Genomic DNA, 19,115 nt, shown 5'->3' on the forward strand with positions numbered 1-19,115 from the left:
TGCCACCCTGAGGCAGACAGAGGAGTAGTTTTTATTCAGGACAGTGTCGTGTGGAGATGCTCCATAGGTGCACCCTGCAAAACTCACTGAGATGATCATCTACTATATTTCCTATATTCATTTTCAGTGTACTGCAGGGCACTGTATATGAGTGACTGTGACTGTAGTTTCCTGCCTGCTCAGTGGATGATCCTTCATTTCCTTTCTAATCCACAGGCCTGATCACGTGTCCCCATTGAAGGAGTCGCAGGGGATTGACCTATATACCTGCTGACTCTTACTGACCTGTCACAGCCGTGGTGTGGCGTGGCATGGCTTGGCACAGTCTGACACACTGCTGCGACATGTGCTCGTTCACGCTCTGCACTGCGCACTTGGTAGTTTTAAACCACTGTTCATTCAGACCGAGCATAATAGAAATGGATACGGTGGCTTAAAGAGCTCTGATAGGGCGAGCCTGCTCTGCTGATCTTTGATTGTGATGGTGAATTTGTCTGCGTTGAAACAGGATTAAATACAGTGAGTATGGTTACCTGTAGTGGATTTTATTATGATTGAATGCAAGCTTTGCTATGGGTGCATGTTTGTTTATAATAGTTTATGTCTGCACTTTACATCCAGTGTGTTCAGGCTATACGCTCCTTCTCTGGTGTTAAACGTGTCTTTGTGTCAGGGCACCAAACTGTGCATGACATATTTCCCCACTCACCTTAAACTCACCCCATTCACACCTGCTTGGCAGCGCGCCCCTGCGCACGTGGTAGTTAATAATTCAGACTGACCCTCTGCTCCTATGACCTTCGCTTGTTACGAATTAATTATGACCTCCTCTGTCGTGCGCCTCATTAATCTCTGCGAGACGCAGAACTTGAAGGATTATTATGATGATTTCTGCCTTTGTTGTTGCATAGTTATCCTCTTCATTTCCCATCTTTGTTCTTGCTTTGAAGGTTGACGTGGCCGGCGCTTTTGTTTTGCACTGTCAAAAAACATTTATATTCAGGTAATGACCGAGGCTGTTTTGATGGGAAAGACGTGAAAGCTATTGCTGAATTATTTTGGGAGAGCTCATGTAAGAAGTCGGGTTGACAAAGTTTGACATTTCTAAGCAAAACTTTGGAGGAGAGGATTACACACGATGTGTGACAAATGTTTTATATTGCCATGCATTGCTGTCATGCTTCTATTTGCTCATTTTCCTCGCAGAAAGTTTGGTGCTGTCTCTCCAACACTGCCTCAGTTATTTTCTTTCACATTCGTCATCTCTGCTGTGGCATGAAAACAATAACTTAATGGGAAGTGATCTACCCTTCCTTCCTGGTAATGAGCACCTAAAATATTTTTTGTGGATGAGGTTTGTGACTGCGTTTAATGACAGCTGACATTTCTTGCTCGCAGCTTGTGGTCTGGTTCCTGGCAGAGACACCATGCGGGGGACAGACTCTTGCTGAGAGTTGACTGACAGTGAGAGGTGGAATACTGAGGCTGTGTAGGCTACACACAGTATGTCCGCTTGCACATGTGCTCATACGCTTTGCTGATCAGCATATCACAGTATACCAGGGTGTGTGTGTGTGTGTGTGTGTGCCAGAAGTAAAGTGAGACAGAAGGGTGTGACTGTCACCAGCAGTAGTGCAGGGAATAAGAGACAGTATTAAAAAGGTTGGTGTTAACTATGCAGCCCATTTCAAGTGCAATATTGAGCACAATGCTTGAATCTGACTCTGTGAGTGCACTGTTTGTTTTTCTGTTCGGCGCGTTCATGTTGTTGTGTGGGTGTGTACGCTCCCACGGGGCTCCATATCTCTCTATAAAACTCTCTGCGCTCTCTGGCTCCCTCCATGGGTAGGAAGCATTAAAGCTCTTCATCATGTTCTTGCCTCACCAGCAGTTTGGCTCTGCAGGTCTGTCACCCATGCACATTTCTAGTTACTTTTGTGTGTTTCTGGCCTTTATCTCATGGTTGCAACTAAAGAAATAGAAGGTCGATGATTTATGACCGGGATTGTGAGTTCAGTTGTTGAGCAATGTGACCTTTAATTTTAGCTGTGTAGAGAAAAAGGTGTGACGTGCAGCACAGTGTTTTTAAGACAGATCACAGAGTCCACCGGGGGCATTCTTAGAAGTCATCTCTCCCTGAGGAAAATGCTTTCCAGTAGCCTCCTCTTATATAGACAGGCTCCTGCTATCAAAAGAGAGACTGCTGCTGCATATCAGCTAGAAGGCAGAGTCACTGGTCCACTGGGAGTATGCCGAATAAAGCAATCACCACTTCAGTGTTACTTACAGAAGAAAATAATGCAAATAAGATGCATAGGAGCAAACATTTAAATACCTGAAACATTATATGTACAATGTGCTGTTTCAAATGTTGTTTTTTACATTGGATTTATCAAGAGGCAGTTCTAAATACATGACACCACTCTATAGTATGTGACAGTACACAGACTAACAAATTTAGTGATTACCTGGTGAACACAGTGGAGCATTTAAGAGCCAGATATTTCCCTCAGGAGTTGATGGAGAGCAAACTACAGCTAAAAGGAAAGTGACTTACGTTTGCCAGCAACAGAGTTGAGCAAATGTTGGAATGTTGGCATTGTACTTTTCTGCAAGCCACAGACATGATTTGTACGTTATTATGTAGCAGACACAAGGTTTAGGCACAAAAAACACTTGGTTATGGGTTAGAAAAGATCACAGTTTGGCTTAAAATACCCAGTTCTGGGGAGCACAATTCCAGCAGGAAAGGCAGAGCTCAACCGCTTGTCATGGCACCTTCCTGGCAGGAAACGCAGCGATGTCTCAGTAACAATCAACTCCTTTTTGTGGCAGCTTCCTGGCAGGAAACGCAGTGATGTCTCAGCGAAAACAACTGCTTTTCATGGCGCCATCCTGGCAAGAAGTGCAGCGATGTCTCAGTAAAAATCAACCACTTTTCGTGGCAGCTTCCTGGCAGGAAATGCAGCGATGTCTCTGTAAAAATCAGCTGCTTTTCGTGGCAGCTTCCTGACAGGAAATGCAGCGATGTCTCAGTAAAAAATTAATCAATTTTCATGCCGGCTCCCTGGCAGGAAATGCAGCGTTGTCACAGCGAAAACAACTGCTTTTCATGGCACCATCCTGGCAAGAAGTGCAGCAATGTCTCAGAAAAAACAACCGCTTTTTGTGGCACTGTCCATGGTTGAAGCACAGCGACGTGTTGCTTAAGAACACCCATGCTAAGTGACTAAAAAGCCACTGAAAATGCAGTGATGACGCACTTAGAAACAACAGGTTGTTGTTGGTTGGTCTTGAACAGCTGTGGTCTGCGGCTTGGCGGGAATAATACGAGCTGCTAGTTGTCATGCCATTCACCATCCCCTTTACTTCCTGATAAAAAAAAGTCAGCTCATACTACGTCACCAAAAGAAATGTTTAGATGTAACTCTTCTACAGAGTACGGAAAGGTGCAGTGGCAACGACTGGGCTCTTACCTGATGGCCAAAAATATGACTGTAGATGACTGCAAGTCTGTAGACTCAATTTTGCTTTTGCTGCCCCCATGTGGCCAAAAGAATAAAGCAGCTTTTGAAGCTCTAAGTTTGATGCTTTATTGTATCCAGGTTCAGATAATGTTTTCATTCCAGACAGTTTTTATGTTTTGACACTTGGGATATCATGTGAGGAGTCTTGTACTTGTGGCAGTGTGTAATTGATTGATTAGCCTGGAAACTACAGAAAATAAACAAACACTGCAGTTTGAAATCATCTTTTGAGCCACACCATGGAGGACCATCCTGCAGGGGGTTTGCAATTAATTTTCCTCCTCTGTGCAGGTTTGCCTAAAGAAAGTTCACTCCTTTTTGAACCTTATGATTGTTTTTTTTTTTATAACTCTAAGAAGACACTTTATAGCCTGAAGTTGGTTTGCTACTTTTGAGAGCTCGGTCTTCTTGCCCCATTACATTTGAGCAATTTTTGCCTTTACTGGATCATTCCAAATTGGGAGAGACAGTAAACATCGTTGGATTTTAATTCAGGATGGTACATTCCTTAATCAAATTAAGCCCCATCTGAGTGCTTTTAATTTGTCATTCACATACCTGCTTTTAGCTCGACTTGTCATTAGGGGTTTGCAGTCTGGATAATTAATATACTTTCCTTGCTGTGTTACATAACTTTGTGAATTTATACCACTCTTGATTAGATATGGACAGAGGCACGTGCACACACTTGCCTGCACACAGTTAAGTTGCACTAACACACACACACACACACGTGAGTGATCAGGGCTGTAATGTCTCAGCAAGCTCCTCTGAGAGTGGGATCAATCTGTGAGAATGGGATCAATCTCTCTGACCTTTTCCTTGTGGTAAGGTGCAGTGTTCAATCTCTCATTATTTTGACAGTGAAAGGGCAGCTTTTCCGGCTGTGAGCTTAGTAGATGGAGCATCACTACACTGCCGCTGTACACACTATCCACCGTTACCTCTCATGGCAGATTTAGTTTCACTCACTAACTGCTCTCTCAACTCCGCTCTTGGTACCTTGTCAACCGAAATGAAAAAACAACAACCGAACAGGATTCACATTTGCTACTGTGCTGCGTCAAACACACCAAACACTTTTGCTTCAGCTGCGCCGCTTTGCAATTCAAACTTTGTGGACACCATGCGCTTATGATCATTTATATGGTGTAATATTTACTGCAGAGATGTGAAAAAAAAAAGTTGTTGGAGGAGCTCCACCATGCACAACCTTGTAAACTTACTCTAGGATATCACCCTGTTCTCATCCCCAGGTTGTAAAATAAACTTTGTTGCACCCCTTGGCCCGTAATGTTGACGCCAAAGGCCCCTGAAGCATCTTTATGAGATGCACTGGGCTTTCAACTAACTCCAATTTAAACCCATCTGTAATACTTGACACAGAGCGACTGATGTAGTATAAAGAGCGAGAAAGTCCATGTAGGGTGAGAGGACAAAACAAGACTTTCACCTAGAAGACAGTTTGTGTCCTGTATGAATTTACTTGTTTTAACCCAGCAGTTGGGGCAACTTGGCAGTGCCCAGGAGGTGAACTGGCACCTCTTTAGCTACCAGGCCACACTCCATATTTGGTGGTCACTGGACATGACCCACTGGTTCCCAGTCCAGGTCCCCATGGAATGAGCTACTGCTGTGTTTCAGCCGTGCGTTGCTATGAGACACAGGTGGGTGTGACAAGGCTTTGGTAATTCACGATCTGGGAATGAGAACAAGCTGCAAATAAATAGATAAAGTTCTAGATTTTGATTTTATAATTATATGGTGGCCCAGGGAGCTGAACGCACTGCAGCTAAAAGAAAACACATGCAAATAGACAAACAGCAATCAAAGAAGACATTTATGGAGGCATTACTGAAGCAATATTACTTGTGAATATGTGTGGAGAGCTGTGAAACTGTATCTCAATCTGTGTGTGTGTGTGTGTGTGTACTTTGTGAATGTGTAAAGGAAATTACAAATGTTAGTGCACTGCGATAGAAATATCCCCATAAACATCTTCACAAATTTGACAACACATGTGCAGCATAACAGATACAGACACTAAAACCTGATGAACATGCCCTGGCACACAGATACAATCTTCTGCTCATTTTTCAGCACCATGTAAGTGTACTCAACTTCATTGCTTATCTGTATTTGTTTGTGTTTGCAGTGCGTTTTGTTATGCTGCGTATGTGCTGTCCAACTGAAGATGTTTCCTTAATTTGCATGTGTTTTGTAAGCTTGCAGTGCATTGATCTTCCAGGGACATCGCAGAATTGTTCAGACACAGAATATATAAACAGAAGCCATATCTCGTTGATGATAGGGCATCATTAGACAGGGCTGTAGCTGTAATGTGATTCTGGCTCTATTGTAGAGATCAGTGAGTTCAGCAGTTTAGCTTGTCTTCTAACTACTAACTTCTCCCTGCAGCACTCTGGAGCCAGGTCCCAAAAGGTTCAAATCAAATGTCAAATGTTAAATTTGACATATTTTTTCACTAGAGATTTGATAAACACATTGATTTTGTAGCTGCGCTGGTGACAGGAGAGACTCGTAGAAGGATATGGTGTATAAAATAATCACGTGTTCTCTGGAAACGTCTTCAGACTGGAGTCTCAGCACAGACTCCGAATGCTTCAGATGTAATTGATAGATTACAGTCAGGGTGTAGTCTCTTCATCTGAGTTACAGTTCAGAGCCAAGGTTAAGTACAATCTCTACTGAGCAAACAAGTTAACCTCCTGCCATTTAATGAGGTTACCAGTTCACTAACAAGAAGATCTCATGAACAAACTGAGCCTGCTGCTTGCTGCCTCACACACACATACAGTCAACCAACACACACACACACACACACACACACACACAAATAAATACAAATACCCCAAAACCCAAAAAGTGAGACGTCAGGTGAATTAAACAAAATAACTGAGTTTCAGAACTATTATTACTATTATTTTCTGCTTGAAGAAAGCGGTACTTGTGAACCGGGTGATATGAGACTAGATATGGTCTTAGATTTTGATAGGGGTGTCATGAGAACTGATACTTTGAAACCATGTCAATGCCAAATTCTGAAAATGTGACGGTACTTTCAGCAATTCTTCTGGACCTGACCAGGCATCACGTACACCTACAAGTGTTAGGTTAGTCTGCTTTTAAGGCAGGAAGAAGAACACCAACCAGCACAGAACAACAACAACAACAACACGTGGGAGATGGTGACAAGTACAGCTGCAGCGACAGCTCTGCCTCAACTCATTGAACAGAAAAGCTTATTTTTTCATGAGGCCAGCGTACTTTTTCAATGCTTTGCAGCACATTTACACTGCGCTACAAGTGCTGAGTGTCTATTGCGTCTTGTTCGGCTTTTTTTCCCTGGTCGCTAACAGTTGAAAAATGCTCAACTTTGAGTAAAAAGTTGCGCTCATTGGGGCGACCAGTGGTTGAGTGGTTAGAGTCGACGTCCTATGCACAAAGGCAGTGTCCTTGCTACAGCAGCCTTGGGTTTGATTCTAGCCCACAGCCCTTTGCTGTATGTCATCCACGTTCTCTCGCCCCCTTTCCTGCTGAAGTCTGTCCTGTCAAATAAAGGCAAAAAAAACCAAAAAAAATCCATAAAAATAAAGAATAATAATAAATTGCACTAGTCACTGTCACTTTTTACCTAGCCATCCAATCACAGTGGAGGTGGGGGCGGGACAAATAGCCTACCACAAAGACTAAGTGTGCCATCGTACATGTACGAGTGCTGAACACCAACAATGGAGGTGAAAAGTTTTTAAAATATTTTAGGCTAATGGTTCTCAACCCTTTTGACGTTAAGGTCTCATCAGTCTCACTTCTATAGTGAATTAAATATTAAAGATATACTATTCTCCATTTTTCTCGGATAACTAGTAACTAGCGTGCACTGGGGACCGCGGTAACTACCTTACACCACTGGATCCAGGACACTAAGGACAAGAAAAAACTTACATTATTCTGACTTCAGAGCATTCATGCATAATTCCAGGATGGTTACTTCAATTGCTTCTCTTAGCATTGGTCCATCATCTTGGCCTAGATGTGGGATTTATTGTACTGTTTTTGTTTTGTGGTATCAAATTGGATATCAAGAACTGTTAAATGTCCCTGGCGCTGGTGTTGCCCACTAAATTTCTGGTATCATGATGGGCATAGATTTGGATATCCGAATATTGTAATATGGCATAAGTGTGGTCTTTTTCTGGTTTTTAAAACTGCATTACAGTAAAGTGATGTACGTTTCTGAACTTACAAGACTGTTGCCTTTACCCACTTTGTCATTATATCCACATTACTGTGGATATAACCCTACAATATCATCGTAATATCGACATCAAGGTATTTGGTCAAAATTATCGTGATATTTGGTTTTCACCCAGCCCTGATTTCATTAACCATTTCTTTCATTAGTCTAAGTTGTGGGTGAGTCTCTTGGTATTGAGCTGCTGAAGTGTTGTTCTTCAGAGAGCAGTTAAAAAATAGATGGGGATTGCCACATTGAATCGGTCGCTCTGTTTTCAGGGTGCATTAAAGGCCTGTCAGCGAGGCGCAGAGGCTCAGTCTTTTATACGGACCTGATTTTCTCCACACAGTGTGGGCAGAGGTGGGAAGCACAGCCCACACCGCTCACTGCTGTACAAGCTAAAGCACTCTACATGAATAATTTGCTACTCCCAGCTCCGGTTTGGCCTTGCTCCTCTCTCCCTTTCACCCACGCAATGATGTTATGCTGATTCAGGAGCAAAGAGGGGAGTTTGGCAGTACCAAAATGGCAGGAAGAAAGCTTCTCGGTGGAGGAAAAATGTCCATTATACTGTCTAATTTAGGTATCCAATTAAATTCTGCGTTATGAACATGTTCAAAAAATAGTTACAGCAGATTTGATGTGCTTTTGAGGAAGTTGGAAGTGAGTGGACTTGAGAGGCTGGGAGTTTTTTTTTAGACTGGATGAGTATGTGATCATGTGCTTACATGGGTGCACACAGAACACACACATCGTATGTACTCACCATCTATATAGTCACATCGCTTCAGTGGGTCTCCGTCAGTCCCACTTGTGCACTAGCTGTCCACAAACAAATGCTTGTCACTGACATTTCTACACATTTTTTTGTTTCGTACATGTGAAAGAGCCGGCACAGATGGCTAGTTCTGAGAGTCCTGCACCTGTTTATATATAGCTTTTCAGTAGAGCACTTGCGAGAGATGAAAACAAAGCAAGTCTGTCTGTTTGGCATGCCAGTGGCTCTAACCACGCTTCGTGGTCTCAGTTGAGACAACAGATTCCTGTAGGATTTGGGCACGTTAAGAAAGGTTTCATCTCAAACGGAAAAATAGCATCAGGAAAAATAGCGTGTTACACATAGATTTAAAATGTAGCCACTGTATCTGTCTTTATACTGTGTATTATATTACAATTGGTTTTGGCAGTGATTGTTTGTAGGGTCAGTAGTTCAGCTCTCATTGTCACCGTGGTTTTTACCGTCCTTAAAAGAATCGGCCAAGTGTTTGCCAGGCACTTATTTTATCTGCTTTTATGCTGAAAAATGTTGTAGCTGCCCACACTTTTGCCTTAGTTTGCTGCAGCGTTGTCCTTCCTCAGCTGCATATTTTCACAGTATTCATGATTCAAATGGCATCATTTCTGAACGAGGGAGTTGCATAATTTAACACTCATTTTGCATAAGGGCTCTAATTGAGTTATCAGCAACACAAGAACAGTTGAAATCTACCGGTACCAAAGATGGATTAATCACAAGTCTCACATTGATCCAGCAAGGTTGAGTCTCACCACTCTGTCACCACAGCAGGCAGCTGGTTTGGGTAAACTCACTGACTGAAAGCTACCAGTGCAGCACCACACAGCAGCAGGGAAAGGTTACATTTAGCAAGCTACAAAAACCCAACAGAAAGGTAACTGGCCATTATTTTGATAATTTTTCAATCATTTAAATGTTTAAATGGCCTTCACTGTGAGTTGTTGTGATAACCTGGTGCGGCAGTGTGTGCATGTTAGCATGTGTGTATCCCACTGGCTAGTTGATTACCTTTACTCTGTATTATGCTCATATTGCGCTTACGCTAATATCAAGAAGCAGAAGCATAGCACCCACCCTCTTGTTCCCCCTGTTAGCACTTAAGCTGTGTCAGAAATGTTGCCATTGTTCAGCGCTGCTTATAGAGTTAGCACCATCAGCTGCTAGCCAGCTCAGCCACCTCCATGTTGAGGATTGTGTCCAGACAACTGATACACTCTGAATTCAGCAAAGAGCCTCTTGAAGTTTTTTTCAAGGGAAAATGACAAACATTTTTAGCAGTTTCTTTAGCTTTGGACTGTTGGGCGGGAAAAATAAGACATTTGAAGACATCAACTTGGAGTCTAGGAAATTATGATCGCCATTTTTAAATAAATCAATTTAAATAAATTGATTAATCATGAAAATAATTAGCTGATTAAACTATAATTGATAGCTATGACCCAAACCAGTGCAGTCAGTTATTATGGGACATTTGTCAGGTGCTCAGAAACACAGCTCCAATGGGATGATAACGTTGCCCTGTTTCTACTGAGTGTGTGTTAATGACAACCATAACATAACCATAATAAGGATTTAACGTCAGCGAGGTAACTGAAGGGTTAACTCTGGGTTTTCGGTACTACAAAGCTGGTATTCTTTTTACCGGGATAAATCACTGTGGCAGCTTATGCTGAACAGTATCAGATCACAGCCTTTTAACATCCCGACCTCTGACCAATCAGATCACTGAAGAAAAAAGTATCCATGAGCAAAAGTCTGGAGTCTCAGGTAAAAAATGGGGAGTCTGTGTATTGTTAAAGGTCAGAAGAATCATTTCATTGTTCCATAGCTCTGTTTCCACTGGTTTTAAAACAAAGCTTCAAACAAATGGAGAGATCGTTTACAACACTAAACACAGGATGATGAACATGTGATTTTAGCACTATTTGAACTTATGCAATTTGTTCAAATAAACACAAGAAGTTTGTGCTCTATAGAAAGGATCAACACTCAGTGAATAACCTAAGCCCTATGATAAGTTAATATGGCAAGGCTTAACTATACAAACCAATGAGCAGTGATAACTAGCATGTCTTTGGGGTCATCGGGTGGGAACCTCCTTTCACCAGTGTTTTGTCTAGTTGGTCCCACGACACCTCCAGGAGGCTAGACAGTGATCTCTAGCGTCCCAGAAACACTCCCCTAATGCCAGGTCTCACTGCTCCCCTCCCCGCACCAACCCAATAACCTCCTTTACCTTACTTACACATGGCTTTCTCAGCCCAAACAGCACTGCCACCTTCAACCAAACCCAGGCTCCGTACATGCGAGCTCCAGGTAGAAACAGGGCTGATACTACCTTTCCTAGCACATTCACCATACTCTATTTCACACGCTACATAGCATAACTACAATATAAGCTAAAGTTAAAGGAGCTAAATGAACTTACAGGATCAGCAAGCACACTCACCTTGCCGCATGGCCTCAAACAAAATGGATTCAAACAGGCCACTCCCACACTCAAATACTTCCTCTTCCTGGATTTCCTCCTGAGAGGAAGTGGATCTCTTCACCTGATCTCAAGGAGTTATGTGCCCTGTTTAGTAGTTCCCCCTGCTGGCCCCCAACTGACATTACTTCTTCTCTTATAGATAAACTGGCTACATTTAATTGCTTCATCTGACATTTCCCTCACTGTCTTCCTCAAACTCTGTCCCCGCACTCCGAGTTCCCCCAGGAGTGAGACAGCTGATCTTGCTATGAATCCCCTACACCCCACTTCCACTGGACAAATCCTAGTCTTCCATCCTCGCTGCTCAGCTTCTGCTCCTAAGTCTGCGTATCTAAGCTTTTTTCTTTCATAGGCTTCTTCCACTGAGTCTTCCCAAGGAACTGTCAGCTCAATGAAATAAATTATCCGTTGACTCACTGACCACAACACTAAGTCAGGCCTCTGCCTGGTACAAACTATTTCCTGGGGAACAACAAGCTTTCCCCCTAAATCTACTTGCATTTCCCAATCACAAGCACCTTCTAGGCGGCCACACCCTTGCCTCCTCACTAACTTAACTCTTCTGTGTTTCTCTCCCTCACGGACAAACTGAATTACTAAACTCCTATCCTTAACACCTTCTGAATTCACCTGTCTTCGTTTCCCTTCTATGCCTGCAGCTAAACATTTCAACACCTGGTTATGTTGCCATGTATATCGGCCTTGTGACAAGCTAACTTTACAGCCTGACAAAATATGCTTTAAGGTTGCGGTACGTGAACACAATGGGCATGATGGGTCCTCATTTACCCAGTTTTAGGTTCTGGGGGGTTGGTAACACATCGTATGTAGCCCCTACCAGGAATCTAATACGATTCTCCTCCATACTCCACAGGTCCCTCCAACTAAGCTTCCTCTTCTCTACACTTTCCCAATTCAACCACTGTCCCTGTTTAGCCTGGGCCACTACCTTTGCACCCCTTAGCATCTCTTCCTGTCTACGTATCTGTTTTACAACCAGCTTTCTTTTATCTTTGAGACCTGCTTTATTCCATACCGGTTTGCCTGAGCCAAGCCCCAGGCCTCCCCGGCCAAACTGAACATTACCTACAATCTCTGCATGCCTAAGAGCTGCCTCTGCCTCCTGAACTGCCGATCTTGGGTTCCACTTCCTCCCCTTGGTTGGATTTGGAACCACACTCCTAACTACGACGTCCTTACTCCCAGATAACAATCTAAGTTTGTTTTAGTCTGCAGTGATGGTGATGTTATTTGACACTCTGGTTCCCTCACTGCAGCTCAAAATAACATGAGACACCTGCGTGATGAGAACTGGGGAAAAAAAAGATATTATATTATAAATGCCACATTTCGGTCAGACAGACCTCATCAGTCATCAACTACTTTCCACCCTTTACTTCAGCAGCAGAAACAGTCTGGCACCATTTTAAAACGTTTTATGTGACATATTTCGAGTAGTTTTCATCCAACTTTGTGCTAATGTCACAAATAACCAGGTGATACCTGCACGTAATTTAAATCTCGGCTGACAGCATTTTTGAGTAGTATTTTTGTTATAAAATTGGAGAGTATTCTTTAGGCTACATCCCACAACATTTAACTGTCTCGTAGTCGCAGACACTTTCAATACCCTTTCATCTCATATCATATGAAGCAGCCTCCTTCATTTATGGTTCTGATGATGTCGCTTGTAATTAACACCCCCGCCTCTTTCACATGAATGCGTTCGTGGCTGAACAGGAAAACTCAGAGTTGACTGAACTAGTTGATGACCAGCTTTGTAGTACCGGTAATCCAGACGGCCAATGTTAGGGTTAGTCAGGCCAGATAATGAAAAGATATCATGTTCAGCAGAAAATTAATCAGACAATACAAGACATTTGAATCTTCTTTGTCTTTCGGCTGCTCCCTTCAGGGGTCGCCACAGCGGATCTTCTGCCTCCTGTTGTTAATCCAGGCCTTGACTGGTCCGGTGTGGCAGACATGTTTGTTTTCCGCATAATTGTTTTGGCACAAGTTTTACGCCGTATGCCCTTCCTGACGCAACCCTCGCAATTTATCCGGGCTTAGGACCGGCATCAGGAGTACACAGAAAGTGGACCCCCAATGGCTGGTTTACTATACAAGACATTTGAATACATTACCTTGAAGTCTGGGAACTTGTGATTGACATTCGTCACTATTTGCTGACATTTATAAACAATGAATCAGTCAGTCAAAGAAATCATCGGTAGACTGACGATGAAAATAACTTTCTGTTGCATTATCAGTGTATGCACTTTCAAATTATCTTCAATGATTCTCCAAACATCATAAACATGATGAATATTCCAACAACAGAGAAATATCTATTTACAGTTCTTTGTTTTGTTCGTCAAATTTTGATTGATCGGCATCTATTGATACAAAGCAGAGCATCACATGTATTGAATATTACATCTTTTGTAGCCATTATCTTCAACAACACTTTCTTTCATCCTCACCATCATCATCATCATCATTAGTCCACCACCACGTTCTTCATCTTCCTCCTGTTTTTTTCCATCCTCCTCCTCCTTTTCTGTCCTCTTCTGTTAAATTTCAGCTTTGTCTCCTACCACCCACATCAGCGAGTGGTTAACCATTATTGTAGATTCTTTCGCTGTCACGATTCTGTTTTACTGTGCAGATAGTAGAAGTGGCCTGCGATGGAGACTTCATTGAGGCCACTGAGCTAAATAGCTTTTTTCTTTACAAGAACCTAGAGGACACACAAGGAGCTCTCTCAATTTCTCTACACAGGTTTCGCATGAAGCGAAAAAAGAAGGCAGACCATGTCCTACACTCCGACTTTATCACTGGAGACTTGTCTGTCAGACGGCGGTCTCTGGGGTCTCTAGATTAAGATCCCTATCGTTCTGTTAGGAATGTTCCTTGCTGACTAAGTGATTGTCACTCTCTGTCTATCTCTCTTTGTCTTACTTGTAATGTCGGCTTTTCTCAGCTATTTATATCATTCGGGCAGATCACTCTTCTTTAAAATCCCCTCTGTGTCAGACATTTGCAGCCCTGTCACCAGAAGAAAATGTTGGAATTGTACATTTCTGCAAACCACAAAAACGTTATATTATATTTGGTTATACATATCATATCAATGTATCTTAAGTGATATAGTGTATGGGCTGACTGTCATCTGCAGGTGGAGGGGATGGTGACTGGTGTGCCACTCTCAAGACCATCAAACAACAAAACCGGTTGGGGTTGATGTGTTTTTTGGGGCTTTTTAGGCACCAAATGTGGGTGTTTTGTAGCAACCGGTTGCTGTTATTCTTGCAGCGTTTTAGGCACAAAAAGCAGTGTTTTTTACAGAGACATCGCTGCTTTCCTCCTGGGATAGTGGCCCGAGAAGCAATTGTGTTTTTTTTTTTTTTTACCAAGATAGTGTTGTTTGTCCTGCTGGGATAGAGGCCCAAAAAGTGGTTGTTTTTCACAAGATATTGCTGCTTTTCCTGCCAGGATTGTGCCCACAAAACGTAATTTAATCCAAAACACATTTTCCTAATGACCACATGATTCTTGCATGTAAACCTTACCACACCTTAACCACAGCCCATTGAAAACAACGTGCAAATTTAACTTATCTGTTCTTTCAAGATCGATTAATTGATTCATTTTTATGCACACTTACATGTGCCCAACCCTCATGGGTTTACAGAACACCATTACAATGACCTTGCACTTACAATTAAAATTTTAATAACTACTCAGTCCAGAGACAGAATACTCTGCCTTCTATTCCAGGTGAAAACTTCCATTTTTCATGATCACAAATCAACATAGATAGAGGTCGTCTTACTGAAAAGTACATTCCTTATGTCTTCATATACAGGACAGTAAGGACGCATTCACACTGTTGCTATTCCACTTTAAACGAACCCTGGTCTGCTTCCACAGATAGTTCGGTTTGTTTGGAGTGGTGTGAATGCTCATTCAAACTCTGGTGCAGACCAAACAAGCGAACCCTGGTCTGCTTTAAAACTGGGAGTCTCGGTTCACTTGCAAGTGAACCCTGGTGCGGTTTGCTTACAGTGGGAAATGCAAATGGACTATCCAGTGAACCAAAGAGAGGAAGTGAACCAAAGAGAGGAAGTGACGTAGAGCGCATTGCATTTTGGTGCTTGGTGTTTCTGTGGTGACCAAGCCAGCTGAATGGGATGGATTTCCGTTTTTGGTCCTGGCCAATCGATGAGCCGGGTTTTCTTCTTCCTAATGCCCTTTTTCTACCTGGTCAGTGGTCGTTTCTGGCAATACCACCCCCACACAGGCAGCTGTTGTAGCTGTGCAACATTGTCCAGGCGGTTTGGTCAACTTTGAAAAGCACAGTGTGAAAGTGAACCGTGAAATGTTTCGACATTCCCCGCCCAATCAAACCGAGTCCCCTGGACTATCCCGTTGTGAATGTGCCCCTTCACCTAAATTACACAACAAACCAATTCTGTCCTCCTCTGGGGTGGTGTTAAACTTTCTTGTCTCTAAGGCTGATGGTGACGTTCCTGAGCACAACTGTGCACACGGGGATTTTTGCCTTTTGTCTAGATTTTCACGTAAGGTTCTCCACTGTAGCTGATCTTTATGAGACAATAAGTTTTGGTTTATACCTGATGTCAGCAGACCATTTTTCTCTAAACATGCGAAACATTTCACTTCTCATCTCCTGAATATCACAAAGTAACCTGTTCTGAAAAATAAATGACAAGGTGTTCAAATAAATTAATGAATTTAAGCCATTAGCCCAGGGATGACAGTGGAAGATGTCCCAATTGTACAATGCCAAAATTTTACTGGCGATTAGGTTGACATGTGAGTTACGTGACACACTCTCACTAACTTGCAGGAGCACTGATTATATTTCTTAGTAGTGTAAGAGAAAAAAGTAAGGGCGTTTGAAAAGTATAAATAATTTATTTGCAACCCTCTCTGGCATCTTGACTGTTTGGACCGCAGTAAAGATGTCCTCTGATACAGTCTTCGAACACCTGCATTGCTTTAATTTATTAGGTGTTTCTGGGCATGTTGTTGAATTCCATCTTCTCTATTTATGCTTGTGAAGTATGACACCAATAAAAGTAATGATTTATTGGGCAGATGGTAATCGGCAATAGAGGTGTTTATGAGGATATTTGTTTTGTTGTATGAGTCTGCAACTGAAGAGCGTTCCCTCTTCAGGCCTCGAGCACAGATGATTATAGACGATCATAGAAACGCAGGGTTACAAACATGGTGCCGCCACCTCAGCTTTCAGCTTTCATAACCTGTAATATAACCATTTCTTTCCATTGAGCTGTTTCATCGATTTGCTGCATTGACCTGAAATTGAATCTGTTTATGTTAATATCATGTCTTTGATGGGTTTTGTTCTCGACGGTGTCAGAATCTATAACTACCTCCGAACATAGTTCTCAGTGATCCTCGCTCCTTCGGTGAAGGACGAATCTTGCAGATTGAAGGTTTGCTGTGGGCTCCATAAAAGGTCTAATGACAGTTGCACCCCTCCAATCTAATAACAGATGTGTTAATTTGTATTCACACAGCACTCTTCTTCTGTGTACCCTGTTGGAGAGTGCTTAATGTTGTCAAATGATTAAGTCTTCACCAAGAGATGAAAGGCCTTGTTTGGACAGGCTTTCAAATATTCACTTGTTCAGACTCGCTGTACTGAGTCCTTGGCACTCCATGACCGTTTATAAAGCAACAACTTTCTGATTTAATTTTTTTTGAATAACAGACACATTTATGTTTCTGTACCCATCACTCATCGGACATATTGTGTCGACACAGTGTCAATATCAAAGTAAACACAAATGTTGAACAATCTTTGCGTAGGTCATCAGATTGCTGCCCATTTAATTATAAATGTTTGCTTATTGTTGGCACCCGGTGGCATCCAGGTGACAGTAAAGCCCTTTTCCCAATAGACAAGGAAATCCACCAACACCCACTAATATCTGGCTTTTGTATTTAATGGGGAGGGTTACAATCAGCATCCTAAGTGCTATATCATAGGCAACTGGACTTGCTTGAGTTTCTTGTAGACATTTCACCTCTCATCCAAGAGGCTTCTTCAGTTCGTCTTCAAGAAACTCAAGCAAGTCCAGTTGCCTACTATATAGCACTTAAGCATTAATTTTGCAGGACAAATGACCCTGCAGTAGTTGTGAGTATTTATTGGCTCCAGCTCCGATCAGCTTTGATTGGCAGTAATGGAAACGTAACACCCGTGTGGACACTCGAACATCATTCCAAAGTAGTCTGCACAGAGTTTGAGAAGAGACTGAATAAGTAAGCGATTTAAAAAAGAAGTAACCGTTGTAACATTTAACCAGCCTCCACGATGCTTTCTACTGTTCACTAACCTGTTTTTGTGATGTTGAATGTTACCAATTACAATAAAAAGAAGGGCATACTTGTCAACTGAAGGGCAGTGTACATGGCTTTTGTTTGCAGGCAATGGGGAAAGTCTACTACATATTTTTAGTGGGTTTTCCTGTGTTACAAAACCAACATGTGCATTCATTTTGGTGGAAGAAGGTATAAAATAGCTTTCCACTTTGATGCACATTAAAAAAATAGTTGAAGGAGTGCGCCTGAAGCACCAGAGCACGCTGTTCCATAGTGAACAATGAAAAGCTGAGTACAAACAATTCAGGAAAGCAGGGGAAGCCTCGTTGAAAAAAAGCTTCAGATAATGGTGGCGAAAGCAAGTGTAATGATGTTGTGAAAATGTTCATGTAGGACTGAACTAGCATTGAAAAGCAGACACACACACACAACCCCCCAAGAACACCTTAACGCTATTCCGTCCTTGAAAATGTCTGTGTTTTGCCCTGGAAAATCAATACTCGAATCTACAAAACAAAAGGAAAAAACAGTTTGTTTTGCTGAACTGTGTACATGAATAATGGAGTTTATTACAATGCTTTGATTATTCAATTTCAACATGTTTTGATTGGTGTTCTCTTTGTGCTTGTTTTTCAGAAGAAAGAATGGCTCTGCTTGAACTGCCAGACGCAGAGGGCTCTGTCAGGAAGTTTGGGAGATATTCCAGCTCCTGTTGCACAGCCTGTGGGATCCCCTCGGCCACCTGCTGCAGCCAGTCAACAGCCACCTCAGCAGAAAGGGCCAAATCAACTTTTAGGGCCTAGGCCCACAGGTCCTCAGCAACAGCAGAAACCACCGGGTCCCCAAGTAAGTGGCCCTGTCTCTCCTGTGAAACATGCTGGGCCCACCCCTCACACCAAGGGGCCCAGCCAAGCTTCCCCTCAAACCAAGGGCTCTGCCCAACCTGTTTCTCAACCTAAGGGTTCAACTCAGCCACCTTCCCAAACTAAGGGTCCAACACAACCCTCAGCTCAGAGTAAGGGACCTCAAATTAAAGGTCCTGCTCAATCACATGCTCAGAGTAAGGGCCCCGTTCAGTCTGCAAACCAAATAAAGCCCCAGAGCCAGGCCAAAGGGCCGACTCAGACAAAGGGATCCGCTCAGCCCTCTGCTCAGACTAAGGGCCCTTCTCATCCTCCTGGGACCAAGGCCGCCCCTGGTAAAGCTGCACCCAACCAGGCCAAGGCCTCTCCTACCCCATCAAAGACAGCACCCACCCAGTCTAAACCCACAGGTAACAACCAGGCCCGCAAACAGCCGCAGAGCCAGGAGAAGACTAAGGTCACATCTAAGTCTCTAAAAGAAGACGTCAAGGCCTCGCCAAAGAAGGCCTTGTCAGAGACTGTCACTTCACCAAAAGACACGAAGATATCTGAAGATACACAGAAGTCAAGACACCATGAAGTGAGCTACCTGCAACTTCTTCGCCTTCACCTGTTACTCTTGAGTCACCATTTTTATTTTTTGCTCCATTCGAATAATTGTAACCATTTTTTCAGTCTCATCATCTTCAGTTCATAATTCTTTTAATCATTCATTCCACATCATTATCATTATCTTCGCCTTATTATTATTATCTCTGTCTCCTTTTTTAAATTCTACTTCTGGTTATTATAGTTTTTGATT

The 19,115-nt window shown here is 42.6% G+C and overlaps 1 protein-coding gene across 3 annotated transcripts in view; it reads left to right on the top strand.

The window, feature by feature from the left end:
* Nucleotides 1–19,115, top strand: part of bsnb (bassoon (presynaptic cytomatrix protein) b) — a 106,751-nt gene that overhangs the window by 63,322 nt on the left and 24,314 nt on the right. For 2 of the 3 annotated variants that reach the window (XM_033625843.2, XM_033625844.2), the window contains exon 4: nucleotides 18,087–18,893. In XM_033625843.2, coding sequence (XP_033481734.2) covers nucleotides 18,087–18,893 — 807 coding nt within the window. The remainder of the gene's footprint in view (nucleotides 1–18,086; nucleotides 18,894–19,115) is intronic. The other variant, XM_033625845.2, reaches the window with a different exon arrangement.

This window comes from Epinephelus lanceolatus, chromosome 1 (genome assembly GCF_041903045.1).
Source record: "Epinephelus lanceolatus isolate andai-2023 chromosome 1, ASM4190304v1, whole genome shotgun sequence".
NCBI lineage: Eukaryota > Metazoa > Chordata > Actinopteri > Perciformes > Serranidae > Epinephelus > Epinephelus lanceolatus.